The sequence below is a fragment of the Anguilla rostrata genome, chromosome 10 (genome assembly GCF_018555375.3).
Source record: "Anguilla rostrata isolate EN2019 chromosome 10, ASM1855537v3, whole genome shotgun sequence".
Taxonomy (NCBI): Eukaryota; Metazoa; Chordata; class Actinopteri; order Anguilliformes; family Anguillidae; genus Anguilla; species Anguilla rostrata.
In genome coordinates, this window is record NC_057942.1 from 37,635,345 (window position 1) to 37,649,786 (window position 14,442).

A 14,442-nucleotide genomic window follows, 5' to 3' on the forward strand; every position below is an offset into this window, starting at 1 on the left:
GCCATGGTATCCTCGTCCAGATCGAGGCCCAGCCACAGACGGTCACTCAGGCCCTTTACAGCCCGTGGGATGGGCGGAGGGTGGGGGACGTAATGACAGCGGGGCAAGGTTCACTTTCGGTAAACTCGCCCCCCCCCCCTCGTCCTTAGTTCCTTCCTTTCATGTTCGTCTGATAAGCGCACAGTCAGCACAAACGCGGTCGTCGAGGCTTCCTGCGATTTGCGGTTTAAACCCGTGTGGATTTCCCCACGACTCCGAGGTCTAAGTGTGTATGCCGCCAGTGAACAAGAACCATAAGAACACATAATGAGAACAGGATATTCAAGCCCCTCCACTCTCTTAATTTACATACAGACTAGAGAGTATCCAGCACTGTGTAAACCCCCCTAAAGGGCTCTGACACTTTCCGAGCTGGAAAGCTGTTCTAAACAGTTCTGGAACACTCTCCATTTAAAGAAAATACTTCCTTTATGTAAGGGCAGGATTATTTAGAGCACGGCTTTTTGAATAATGTCCACCTATGCCCCCTTGTTCTGCTGAAGATGCAAACTCCAGCGTTAGTGGGTCATAATTAATGTTTCAATAAATCAAACACTTTTCATTTTACATTACGCGCACACTGCCCTAATACATTTCTGCGCTGCCATTTTCTGCAGGGAATTAAACGTGTAAACAGGAAAAAGCTCATTTGAACCAATGACTCCCTAACTTTAAAAGGTGACTGAGCAAAATTCTTTGAAAATTGTGAGATAGTGGGGAAGAGGGAGTGTCTAACAGAAAAACAGAGCAGAATCTGGGTGGTATTTTGCCAGCGGCGGGGAGGGAGAGAGAGAGAGCAAGAGACAGACAGACCGACAGACAGACAGACAGACAGACAGAGAGAGTGCGGGAGGACAGAGCGACGCGGAGGTCACGCACACACACAGGAGACGGGGAGGGAGGAGACCAGGCCGGCCAATCGCCACTCGCCGAGCGCCGCGTCCCTTCGCCGTCCCCGTCCCGCCTGACGCCCGCTGTCAGACGGCCCGCGCGCGCGGCTCTTCTTGCTGTTTCCACGGAGACGTGGCCCCGCGCTCTCTCCTCCCCTTGCATTATTAATGCGCCCAGCAGACGTCCCCGGAGCAGGGACCTCAAACTGTCCGAGGGGCGGCGGCTTCTGCTGACTTCAGCCGTGCTTTGGCACTTAAGTGTTTAATTTATGTCGCTGACTATCCGAAGAGTCAGGGACATAAATTATGCCTTTAATTCATGTCTCTGACTCTCTAATGAGTCCTACCACCTGGCCTCCCAGGTTTTCATTCTGACGCTGGAAATTACCCATGTAAATGGGGTAAGCGTGTAACGTGTAATAGCGTGTAACGTGTGACCTCCGCTGTTCCACTGAGCGATTAACGTTAAATTACGAATTCCATTCACAGAAGATATTTCCTGTGCTTAACCGGATTTATTTTAAATAATTTATTTTGAATAAATGACATTTAAATGTTCTTTGGCACGCTCCAGGGAGAAAGCAACTTTTTTTTTTAAAACGACCAGCGCTCAAAATGCTGAGCTTAAGAAGAGAGCACATTGATAGACATTCTATAAATACATTTATTCACAGAGTATTAGGTATTCCAAATAGGGGAAAGAAAAGGAGGTAAACAATAAAATAAAATAAATATCACAATTTTAGCATTCTATCAACCCAGTGTGCCATGGATCATTTAGTAAACCTTCCACAGCAGACAGTGAGTGTGCAGGCTCGGAGTTGGGTGTGAAGAGTGACAGACAGTTAAAGCACGCCGTCGCAGATAGCCTGCTTTCTCACCGCCGGTAAACTGATAGCGAACGTCAAAAAAAAGGCAATAAATAAATGAAGTGGAACAGAGAGAGTGTGGCACAGCCTGCCAGTCTGCATCGTTCTGGGGGGGAGCGGTTAGTGTTTAATCTTAGCCAGTGGAGAGGCGGTGGCTCTCTGCTTCAAAGTGGCTCCGCGTGCAGACGACGTCCCTGCCCAATTTCAACCTTCCAGCCCGCAGCTCGCACCGGCCTAGCGCACCCAGGAGACCGGTAATGATTAAGCCCATAATTGCGATTTGCGTAAGGAGAAGGCTTTGGTGAGCTCACCAGACAGTGTGGAGAAAAAAGGTAACGCTCTCTGACTTAATCGCGGTTCATAGTTAAGGACGACATTGTTACTGAATATGCGCATTATAAATGCGCCTTTACACCATTTAAAACGTGTATCATTAGCTATCCATCGCCTCGCTAGCGCTTGGTTAATCAATAACAACCGCAAAGTAGCCGTGGCTAATGTTTGTAGCCGTAGTTGGTTACACACTTGCAAACATCGCTCACCAGGGCTATATGTAAACTCCTGTCAGAGATCTCATGTTTATCCATCAAATATGAATAAACGCAATCGCAGATCACAGAGAACTTCCACTGATCTAATCAGGGCCTGCCGGGGAAAAGCAGCAATTTTTCATTTTTACTCGACAAGGCACCCGCATGTCCAGTTGTCACAGTTAAAATGTGATATCCAGCAAGGGCACAGGTAGAGCATAGCAAGCAGCAACCCATCAGTGACAAATCTAAAGAGCTATTCGTTATGCAAACCAAAGCTGTTTTTTCTAAGTAGAGTGGGAGAGTCGGCAATCCTTTCCATTTTTTTTTTTTTTTTGCTTAATTCAGACAGGTGGCTTGAAAGCTGACACCACACACCTCACCGCACTAGGGTTGCAAAGTTTGGGGAATATTCAGGAGTGGAAACTTTCCATGGGAAAATTGTCTGAGAATTTTTCCGAGATGGTTTCCGAGAAATACCAGAAAGTTTCAAGAATTTACTGGAAATTTGCAACCCTAGTTCAACCCACCAAATCTATTTTAAGAGACTACGTACCATCTCACACAGCATAAACATATCTACCATTTCTAAATATATATATTTTTATAAACAGGTTTATGAGCAAACCAATCAGGGAGCTGATGCGAGTGGTTAACAAAGGAGCCAATCAGGACGCAGACAGACGGGAGACTCACCCGCTGTAGGGTCACAGTGTACTGCTCCCACACCATCTCCTCCATTCCTGAGTTCTGTGGGGACAAGAGAGTTGCATGTGCATTACACAACTGTAACACGGGAATAAGGTACTACGCAGTAATAACAGAAGAGTCATCATCACAAACACTCGAGATATGCAGGTGTGACACATTCATGAAAAAAGATATCCAACCATTACAGCTCAGTAATACGAATTCAGTAACCACACAGTAATAAAAATATATGGTTATTACTGGCTAATAACTTATTAGGTATATATTTATATGGAGGTACAAGCACTGGTATTACTGAGCAGTGACAAAGTATGAGTGTTACTGCACTGTAACCCAAGTACTACTGAGCTATACAACAGAGGGGCTCATTTAAATATACGCTGTAACAAAGGAAATCCTGGTATCACCATCTTAAAAGACATTAGATGTTACTGACTTATAACGAGAAACATAGGTATTGCAGACTTACAAGTCAGAAAATCCTAGTATTTCTGATTAATACTGCAAGACATGGGTATTACAAACAAGCAAGACAAGAAATATTGGTATTATTAACTACTATAACACATTAAATCCTAGTATTCCTAACTTCTACTGCACCATAAAACAGGACACAGGTATTAATAATGAATAATTAACAGTAGGGAGTGTATGTGCTTTTCTGGGCATAGCAGCATGGGGGGAGGGGGGGCAAGGTAATCATAACAATGACTTTCATCCTGTTATTGAGGACGGTGTCCAGCACGCCTGCCGTATCACATAAACCAAGACTCCACCTGTCCTAACAGCCCTTCCAGAAAAACAATGACCGCTGATCACAGATGTGTTCATGAGTAATATTTTCATAAGAAAAAAGGTTGTTTTCATGAGGCAACTTTCACACACACAGGCCCGATCGATCCGACGACCACACGCAGGCGAAAACAGAGAAGAGTCAACTCCAAACGGGGGGGGGGAGGGGACGAGAAACATCTCATCACCACACATGAGTCACAGCGTTTTTTTTTTAATGTTTACACAAGCTGCTCTGGTCTTAGAACACGTCTGTGCTGAAACTCTAGAGAAACTCTCTCTCTCTCTTTCTCTCCCTCTCTCTCTCTTTCTCTCCCTCTGTCTCCCTCCTCTCTCACTCTCTCTCTCTCTGTCTCTCTCTGTCTCTCTCCTCTCTCACACACACACACACTCTCTCTCTCTCCGTCTCTCTGTCTCTCCCTCTGTCTCTCTCCTCTCTCACACATACACACACACTCTCTCTGTATCTCTCTCTCTGTCCTGTTCCTGGAGCACACTACCACAAGGTTTCTGTACAGCTGTTAGCAGGCGACTGTTTAAACAGCCCGCCCATGTTAGTGCTGCGGTTAAACCCCTTCTGGAGGCCGTGAGACAGGAGGCTTTGGGATCCCCGGAGAGGGAAGTGGCCGCAATCCCACTGTTTCCACGGAGGAGGGGAACACACGCCCCCGGGATCGATAGTTCAACGATTAACTCAGGACCGGTTACAAGAGAACATCTGACCTCAACTCCGTCAACAATGAGCCCTTGTTCCTCCACAGCAAGTGATTTGGTAAAACGAACTCAAGCTAATGGGACACTTGATAGAAAATCCTACTGGTGCATTTCATTGTAAACTCATATTCTGTTTAATGAAGGCAGGAGTTGCATTATGGGCAAAAACCTTTTATAAAAAAAAATAAAAAAAAAATAAAAAAACCTGAGCTGCCTGATGTAATTCATTTGTATTTGCTAAAAAATGTCTCATTAATCCCAGCAGTGATAAATGTGCTGTACAAAGCAGGGGCGGGCAAAACTCAGAAGACTGCTGAACAGTTACACACCAAAAAAGATGCGATTACGCTTTTAAACGACAAGGTTGGGGGAGGGAGGGTTCTAAACTTCCCACACTTCGATTTAAACTGACATGCTACCTAAACAAGGGAATGGCCAAGATGTGTGTTTATATACAATGTGACAAAAGCAGCCACAGAGCACACTTTAAAGATGAATGCTGTGTACCATTAGAGCATAAATCTAAAAGTGCCATATGATGGATAGAACACAGCGGACAACTTCAAACACGTTGAGAGGACACAACAGTAATAAGGTGTTGGGTCTACAGAATCTTCAGAAAAAGACTGAGAAGATTACTGAGAATTAGATGCAGTGGGGCTACAGCTGTTACCATGGCTGCTACACAGCTAGTCACCCAGTCACTGCTGAGTGTTTATATCTCACACGATTTTTCACTTCTCATTTTATCCTTCTCTCCCACTTTCTTTTCTGCCCCTCTCCACCCTCTCAGGTACCTCTCTCTCCTTTTCTCCTCATTCAGTCTCATTTCCAGTACTCTCCCTCCATCAGTCCCTCTCCATCTCCTCTCCTCTCCCTCCCTTTCTCTCTCCTTCTCTCTCTCTCTCTCTCTCTCTCTCTCTCGAGGTTTAGCAGGCCCTGATTTGGCTGGTAGGACATTATAAGAGGACCCAGTCGCTGTGTTAATGAGGGGTTGATAGTGATGCCAGGCCCATCCATCCCATCTAATCCACAGCCAATTGGGTTCTTTGCTTTGTTTTGTTTTTTTATTTGGTAAAGGGGGGACGGTGGGGAGGGGGGGGTCAGGCAAGGTCGCTGTCCTGGTTGAAGAACTCAGGAGAATAATGAGAGGCACAGGATGGAGAGAGTGAGAGACAGAGAGAGAGAGCTGGAGAAAAAGTGAGAAACAGAGGGGGAGCGAGTGCAAGAAAGAGGGCACAAGGGAGAAAAGGAAAAGATGAGAAAGCGGGAGAGGGAGAGGTAGAAATGGAGAGAGAGGGAGAGATGAGAGAGAGAGAGATGCAAGACTGTGAATGGTGTAACGGGGAGGAGGGAAGGACATGCACATGACAGTGAAAAATAAAATAACATCCCACAGCACAGTGTCCCTGAGTTTGAGCAAGATCATTGGGTCTTTTGTACAAGATCACCTGCCTGTCCGCCTGACCCCGCCATGCTAACCAAATATCCTGCACAGGGAAAGCGGCAGCGCTAAACCCCCTTATGTACACTGTCTGAATGAGCCGGGCTGCTCGTCTGCGTGCGCAAACACTCTCTGCCCCCAGGTGTGTAAAGAGCTCGCCTCAGACTCTCCACACTCGCAAGTACTTCACCCTGCTTCGCAACTTAAAAAAAAAAAAACATTTTCTGTCACACTCTACTGTACAGCAATCGCTCACTTTTCCCCAAACACCAGATAAAACACACAGCCGACAACAGCAAACAAAACATTAAAAGTCCAGCTTCACTTCCACAGGTGCAGTGAACCACAGCTAAGAGAGCAACACACGACTATACAGTAAGTTAAGCGCAACAACAACAGCAATAAAAAGTGCAAAAGGCTGTTAAGCAGTAATACTGGCACAGCGAACGCCCTCCTGCTTACTGTGTTCCTCTGACAGGTCAGGCTAGGTCCCGGTGGGGGTGTTTTTTAAGGATTTTTGCCCCTGTCGTCCTCCAGAGCGGACCCGCAGGCCCACTGGCTCCCGTGGCGGGCACTAACCGCTATCTGTACTTAAGACTCCTCCGGCACAGCCGCGATCCGAGGGCCCCAGGAGGGCTGACCCAAAATACACCCTCCAGCAGCGCCACTTCTCTCCCCGTCCTCCTACATAAGGAGGACGAGCCAGCGTGAGGTCAGCATCGCCACGGCAACCCAACCGCCTCCCTCCCCAGGTACACGCCCACGCCACCCGCAGCCCGTCGTGCCCAGAGAACCTTCCTGTCAGACGGTCCTCTCTCCCTACGCCGGGCCTGGTCCCGGCCGTTACCATGGGGACCGTTACCGCTGGTCCGTCTCCCAGGTGCTCGGGTTTATTTTGGAAAGTCTACTGCTGACAGGCCTGTTTACTCTGCTACCCAAAAACAAACACTGCCCCAAAAACCCTGCTATACTTTATCAGTTTATAGAACAACCATGTAAGTATACATCACTCTCTTTCCTGTTCTCTCTTGTAGACAGCCACACACACACACACACTTTAAATTAGACCAAAATAAACCTCTTCATACACCAAAAAAAGGCAGCTAAAGGAACTTTACACATACAACTTAGTTGTCTCACACAAGCACATCACACACGCACGCGTACGTGTGAGTGTGCACGGGTCCACAGATTCACGTTCACACACGAACGCCCTTCAGTAGTGTTGTTGACACTGAAATGTTCTTGCTCCCAAAATCAAATATTAAAGCAATAAAATGCTGGGCTCTATGGCTCACTGTAGAACCAAAGAAATGACTCACAGTGACGGAATCTGCATTCTCTCACACCTCCAGGCACGAGAATCAAATGTACCTGTTAATAATCTGCTATTCTATAACCATTTAATGAATATGTATCATATGGATCAAAATATTTTCTCTATCTGGGTGATTAGAAAACACTTGCAGTCAAGTTGTCAAAGGAATCGAAAACTGGCAATTATTTCAATGTTCAAAATTACTGACACACGCATACACACACACACACCTGCGTAACACAGTGAGCTGGCGTTTTCGGCAAAGCCATGTAGTTAAAAAAAAAAAGCAGCGACAAGCAAAAAACAAACAACACAAGAATGCCCCTGGGCATGCCAGAATCAACACGACACTCTTCCAGGGGATCGACAAGCCAGCCGCCATGAAAAACATCTTCCACAACTACACGACACTCTTTAAAAAGCAGCAACACACACCAAAGACAGACATCTATTCTACAGGGAGCAAAACTGTATGAAAACAACTAATTACTGAATTACTCTAAGAATGGGAGTTGATTTTTCTCAAAATTCTTATCTTAATTTTTCAGTAACGAAACGCAGCCCACAGCCGCCTTCTGTAAAAGAATATTCAGAGCTCAGAGTCGCTGTTTCCTCCGGATTAGCTCTGCAGACAGCAGGAGAACAGCCATCACCGAACCACACAAACTTTTCACAACAAAAACAGAGGAACCAGAGGCCGCCCCGCCCCGCACCGCCCCGCACCACACCACAGAAACGGAGCGGCGTGGTGAGAAGGTTAATCCGAGCCGAACGGGGGGACCGACGGGGCGAGCTCCCGCCCGAAACACCAGATCCTCCCTTATCCCCCGGGTGACCGAGTTCACCCACCAGTTTCAGCAGGCATGACGCATTCCCGCTGCGGGAGTAGAGCACCAGGAAGCTGCCCCTCCACTCCTCCGAGTCCCCCCGCGTCCCGAGCCGCGCCCCTCCGAGCCCCAGCGCCCGTCGCCCCCGCCGCCGCCGCCGTCGCCGTGGCGCCCGCCGGAACCGCCGAGCGCAGCGACCGAAGGGGAGGCAGTCCGCGCTCATGTCTCCCCCCCCGCCCACCCGAACCGCTCGCGCTCCGATCTCGTTAAGCGCTGTTGTTTTTCCAGGGGGTGGTGGGGTAGGGGGGGGATTAGAGCGAGCCAGCGGAGCGTAGCGCTAAAAATAACTCACAGAGCCGAGCGGGATCCTGAGCGGCTTGCCGGCGCGGACCCATCTCCTGCGCAGCGCCGTCTTCATGTCGCCGGCGGGAGGCTGGTCTGAGGGCGCTCCGCGTCGCTCCCGCCAACCCCCACCCCCCGCACCCACCCACCCCCCACCACGACGACCTGGCGAGGTTTCCGTCCGTCCCAACGGCCCGCCGCCCCGCTCTTACGTAACGCTAATACACCGCTGGCCTACATTCGGGAAACAAAGCCCTCTGTCGATATTCACGGCCTCAAAATAAATCATACAAAAAGGGTTTTAAAAAAACGGTTTACTCATCCATGATCTTTACCGTCTAACATTAGCCTGCCAGAACAAAGTTCTTCTCCAGCTCTATTTACTTTTTATTTAACTTTTTTATTAGAAACATTAAAAATCATAAATACTCTCTTTCTAATTCGCAGCACTTGACAATACTTTGCATTGTTCGTATTTAGTTTGTATTTAGTTTCTTCCCGCAGGAAAAGCGAACCGTAAGGATGTAAATCTGAACAGGGAAAGGACCCATTAAGAAGAACTGCACGGTGACTGTAGATCACAGCTTGAATTACACAAGCTAATCCTCCACCCCCTTCTGTAGCTGAAAAGTACAGCAATTCATTTCGTTCGGTTATAAAAGAACTGTAAAATATTAATGGGCAAAATAGATGACAAATGAATGACCGGCTAATAGGCCGCATCACAATTAAGTCAGAGGACGCGAATGTCCTGTACAACATGGCTTTGTATAGGATCGAAATTAATCAGTGATAAAGCCACCAGAATCCGACTTGATCCGATTCAGAGCTGCCGCTTAATTACAGTTTGTGCTCCACGTGACTTCTCATCATGCATGTGCCCCGTCCCCCGTCCCCCCAGCTAACTGAAGCTCAACCAACGATCCATACTTCTGGCAGTTTTAATTTGGTTTTACATAACCACTAACATGCTCTTTTACCCCTTTCAAGAACAGGTCTTTTGGAATGTTTTTCAAAATTCTAATTCACTCTTCTAGAACATTGCTTTCAGTCACCAGTAGTGATTGTTACGTCAGCACTGGAATGTTCGGTTAAATACGTTCTGATAACATATTTGTGATCTCCCACCGTAAAAGGGTTAAATGACCCCAACACGCTCTCCGCGGGTGGATTTTTAAAAACAGAAATCTGAATGGGAGAAAAAATACTCTGGGATTAAAAGGCCGGTTCGCCCCCACGTCATCGCGTGCACGTCACCACAGCAGACAAACGCACTGTTCTTCCGCCCGCGGAGAACTGCAGCGAATGCTCGGTCTCTCAGCAGCAGTCCGAGAGTGTGAGAAACTCCTATTTTTAACCGACGCCGCGGTGTGTACACCGCGAAAATTCCTCTCCAGCGCACGTAAAAAAGCCTCACACCGAATGTAACACTGAATAGCAACTAGGTCTACAGTTTTTCTCCCTAATGACACAGAAACAGGTGCCACTTAGCTAAAAATAGGTGTTTGAAAGTGTATAACGGTGGTAATTACCGTCAAACGGCATAACTGGCAATGTATGGCAAGTTCGGATCATTTTGCAATTAGCCAAATTCGGCTGCTTAACCATTACATGGCCGTGCTGAAAATGTCACATTCGGTTTTATTCCGGATGATGGACTGAGAGCCTTACGTTCAATGGGACATTTAGGCTCACTGTGTTGCCATGGAGTTTGGTTCCATAACCTGCGTCTTAGTCTGCATGACATGAAAATATAACTACAAATAAATGAAGTATCAAAAACTGTTAGACTACTGTTAGAAATGACTATTTAGAGTTTATAATGTCATATGGCATAATACAAAAGGCAGTGTTGATTTTATCATTAACTCTTCCAAAAGCATATCCTGGTGGAGTTCATAACCAGGTGTGTACTAGGACAGACAGGACAATTCAGAGATTGCTGGTACTTTAAAAAAAAAAAAAAAAAAAAAAGTTAAAAATTAATGAGTCCCAAAAAAAGCCTGACCTGATGATACACTTGGTTAAAAACCAACTGCCGTTCTGATGTCTTTTTATTTTAAAACGAGCAGGAAGATTGCGCTTCCACACACGGCCGGGAAAGCGGGGATATTTCCTTGGCTGTTTGTCTGAAGACAGAAGCCTCTTAGGAAGGATGAAAGCACCAATTACCCATGCATGGTTTGTCTCTATAAAGCTCCCGAACGACCACAAGGCTCATCGCACACCGAAAACATTCCAAAGTTAATTTTTAAAGGATGCCACCCTCAAAAACGTACTTTTGTTGTACAGGACAGCGTCCTGGAAGAAGACTTAAGAGGAACAGGTCCCCCAAACCAACTGAAATACGTCCAGCGGTGCACAGGAAACAAATCCCACAAACCACAAGGGCAAAACGACCAGACACACTGTAACAGCTGTGCACCAGAACCCGGTTTACCAGCAAAAGTTTGTGTTCCAGTCATGGACATTATCAAGCTTTCACCAAAAGGGGCCCTTAAAATCACCTTGAAGTCCAGCCTAAGAACACCAGGGGTCAGGGGTCAGGGGTCAAGGATCAAAAACGCCCCACGTGTGCCTACCACCTTGCAAGGTGTTGGTACAGCACACAAACATTGCACTTCCCCTTTGACCCCTCTCTACATCCCCGTCCCCCCTCCCCCCCAAGCACACACAGTTTCTCCAGGGCATAAGATGGCCAGAGATTTGAAAAGAAATTAGACAGTGTGGCTGTGTCTGTGTGAGAGTGAGAGTGAGAGAGAGAGAGAACTATAGAGGGAAAGATTGGGGGATGAGAGAAAGAAGAAAATTAGATCAAATGTTTCACCAGCCTCGCTCTCTCTCTCAGGATCATGTGAGCTGGCTCTGCATGTCTGCAGGTGGTCCTCACTGTAAGACAGGCCTGCAGTACAGCTTGTCAGAGCCTGTTTCCATCTCTCTCACACACACACACACAGACAGGCACACACACACACACACACAGACACACGCAGACACACACACACGTATGCACACACACACACACACACACACACACCGCATGCACACACACACACACACAAAATCACTGTCTTTAGAGTCCAAGAACACTCCGAAAAAAATGTGATACTTGGACACTCTCCACCTCCTTAAACCACCATTAAAAAAGATATCATCTCAACATTCTTCCCATACACAAGATGGAACTCATTATTCAGATTTAAATACCACTTAACCCTGAACCGGAGAACACACTTTCAGATACAGTACTTTCAGAACAATATCAATCATCTCTGGCAGGACTCGTATTATCCGCTGTACTGTTTCTTACCTGCGGTCACTTGATTGACATCTTGAGCCCTGAAACAAGTGATCTGCTACTCAGAAATCAGCTGCAGTGAAGAGATCCCTTCCATGTTGAGGGGGAGCAAAAACACATCTGATTATAAATCTTTCGGGGGCACTGACCCATACAGAGATGCTTGTGATGCGTTTGACCTCAGGGTCTCCATCTTGATTGGTGGCCTTGGGCGAGAGAAGCTCTCGGTCACTTCAAACGGCTGAAGAACAGACTATTAACTGCCAAACAGACCATTTACCACCGGCTGATTACTGCCAATGAACAGTCCATTTTCCACCAAAGAACAGACTATTTACTGGAGAAAAGCAGACCATTTACTGCTAAAGAACAGACCATTTACTGCTGAAGAACAGACCATTTACTGCTGAAGAACAGACCTTTTACTGCTGAGGAACAGACAGTTTGCTGCTCACAGCCAAGCCAGAAATGATCCCCATCCCAGCAAAGTTAATCTTCCCTTCAATCTGAAATATTTAAAAGCATCCTTTGCCCCTCATAAATAAATAGTCGTATCTGTAGCCATGTTGTGTTGAGCTGTGTTGTATTGATTCCTCTGCGCTGAAGGAAACAGCTTCTTTGGATCGGGGTGGCTGACACTCACCATGCAAGCCGGGCTACCCTTATAACACCACCCCTCCATCTCCAGGCAACAATAAGGCAAATTATCCAAGTCTCACCCAGACCAACTGTCCAATTGCCTTATTGAGCAGTTACGCAACATGACCAACATGCCACCGATAGGTTCAAGCTATCAGGGAAAAAAAAAAACAAACGATACAATTATAAAAGCTATTTAGCCCAGCAAATAGAACGTACTGTAATGTGGTAGATGAGATTCATTAAAAGCGCAGTTTAATCTTGAAAGAATACCAGAAGCTATTCTGCCCAGGGAGCTCTCTATCAGAAATGTGACCTTTACTGAGAAATCAATCTCATCGAAGGATGAGTCAACAGTGCCCGCACTTACAGTCCACAGACAATTACAGCATGGAAAACAATCTGGGCTCTTTCTATTAGAAAACTGCCTGCACACTCTCTGGGCCCCAAAGCAATAAGCCGGCTTCGACATGCACACACACAAGTCTCCGTGGATTTGGGCTTGCGATTATCAGCAAAGCGGGGGTTGGCTCATCAGGTCCGCGTGTCAGTTGGCTGGCCAATCAGGTCTGTGTGTCAGTGGGTTGGCCAATCAGGTCCGTGTGTCGGTGGGCTGGCCAATCAGGTCCGTGTCTCAGTGGGCTGGCTAATCAGGTTTGTGTGTCAGTTGGCCAGCCAATCAGGTCTGTGTGTCGGTTGGCTGGCCAATAAGGTCCATGCGTCAGTTGGCTGGTCAGTCAGGTCCATGTTTTAAAGTTGAGACACAACAACAGAAAAAGTGAACTGCTTGTACAACAGCAGCACAGACAGGTCAAGGGCACCTTTAAAAGAGGGCAACTGCCAGGTTGAAGTCAGGAGGGGTCACACAGCAGTAATGGCTAAAAGGATTAGTGCTGTCTAGCAGGTGAAGAGAGACAGGTACAGGAGGGTTTCTCTCTCCCTAACGTGACCTAGGACCTCGGGGCTGACAAGCTGTCTCCATGGCAACCACCCCAACCTACCCTCCAAAACCATTTCAGCACCTGGTGCATATCTAATCTGCATTTTAGGATTTTAGGATTTCTAATCTGCATTTTAATCCCCGTTGCCCTGTTTGTGAGTGAACGCCACACGCACATACAGGGTTATACTCGAGTATACTCAGGCTACGTACATTGCTCAAGGGTACGACGGCAGTGCCCCGGCTGGGATTTGAGACTGCAACCTCGGAGCTGCAAGCCCGGCTCTACCATTGGCACACTACGCAGCAGGGAAGGCGGGGCAGGAAGAAAAAGCGTGCAGCTCTTCACTGGAAGAGCCAGCTGGAGGTCCCGAAAGCGGAGCTGGAGACGGGACGGGACGGGGCGGCCCGAGGCAGGACGTTATTTTTAGCGCATCCCTGCGTTGTTTGGGCTCGCGGCAGAGTCTGCCGTTTCGCCGGCGTAACAAGATCGCGGCCCCCGTCCGCGCAGTGCGCCAGGCTGAGGAGATCGCATTTCAGCGCATCAAGAGTTCCCGTCCTCAAGAGAGCCAGATAAGCATCGAACACGGGCGAGTACAAACACACACACCTAACAAACACACACACGCACATACCTAACAAACACACACGCACCTAACAAACACACACACACACATACCTAACAAACACACACACACCAAACAAAAACACACACACACATACCTAACAAACACACACACACCAAACAAAAACACACACACACACATACCTAACAAACACACACACACACACACCTAACAAACACACACGCACGCACCAAACAAACACACACACACACATACCTAACACACACACACACACACACCAAACAAAAACACACACACATACCTAACAAACACACACACACATACCTAACAAACACACACACACACATACCTAACAAACACACACGCACCAAACAAAAACACACACACATACCTAACAAACACACACACACACACACACACACCAAACAAAAACACACACACATACCTAACAAACACACACACACATACCTAACAAACACACACACACACATACCTAACAAAC

General features: G+C 47.1%; 1 protein-coding gene across 2 annotated transcripts in view; it reads right to left on the reverse strand.

The window, feature by feature from the left end:
* The window catches only part of LOC135233391 (tight junction protein ZO-2-like), a 61,235-nt gene that overhangs the window by 24,752 nt on the left and 22,041 nt on the right, over window positions 1-14,442 (reverse strand). Inside the window, exons 1-2 of one of the 2 annotated variants that reach the window (XM_064296870.1) lie at window positions 8,157-8,265; window positions 3,025-3,078 (exon numbers count right to left, since the gene is read on the reverse strand). In XM_064296870.1, the coding sequence (XP_064152940.1) occupies window positions 3,025-3,069 (45 nt within the window). In that variant the 5' untranslated portion in view covers window positions 3,070-3,078; window positions 8,157-8,265. Of the gene's footprint in view, window positions 1-3,024; window positions 3,079-8,156; window positions 8,266-14,442 lie in introns of those variants that run through there. The other variant, XM_064296869.1, reaches the window with a different exon arrangement.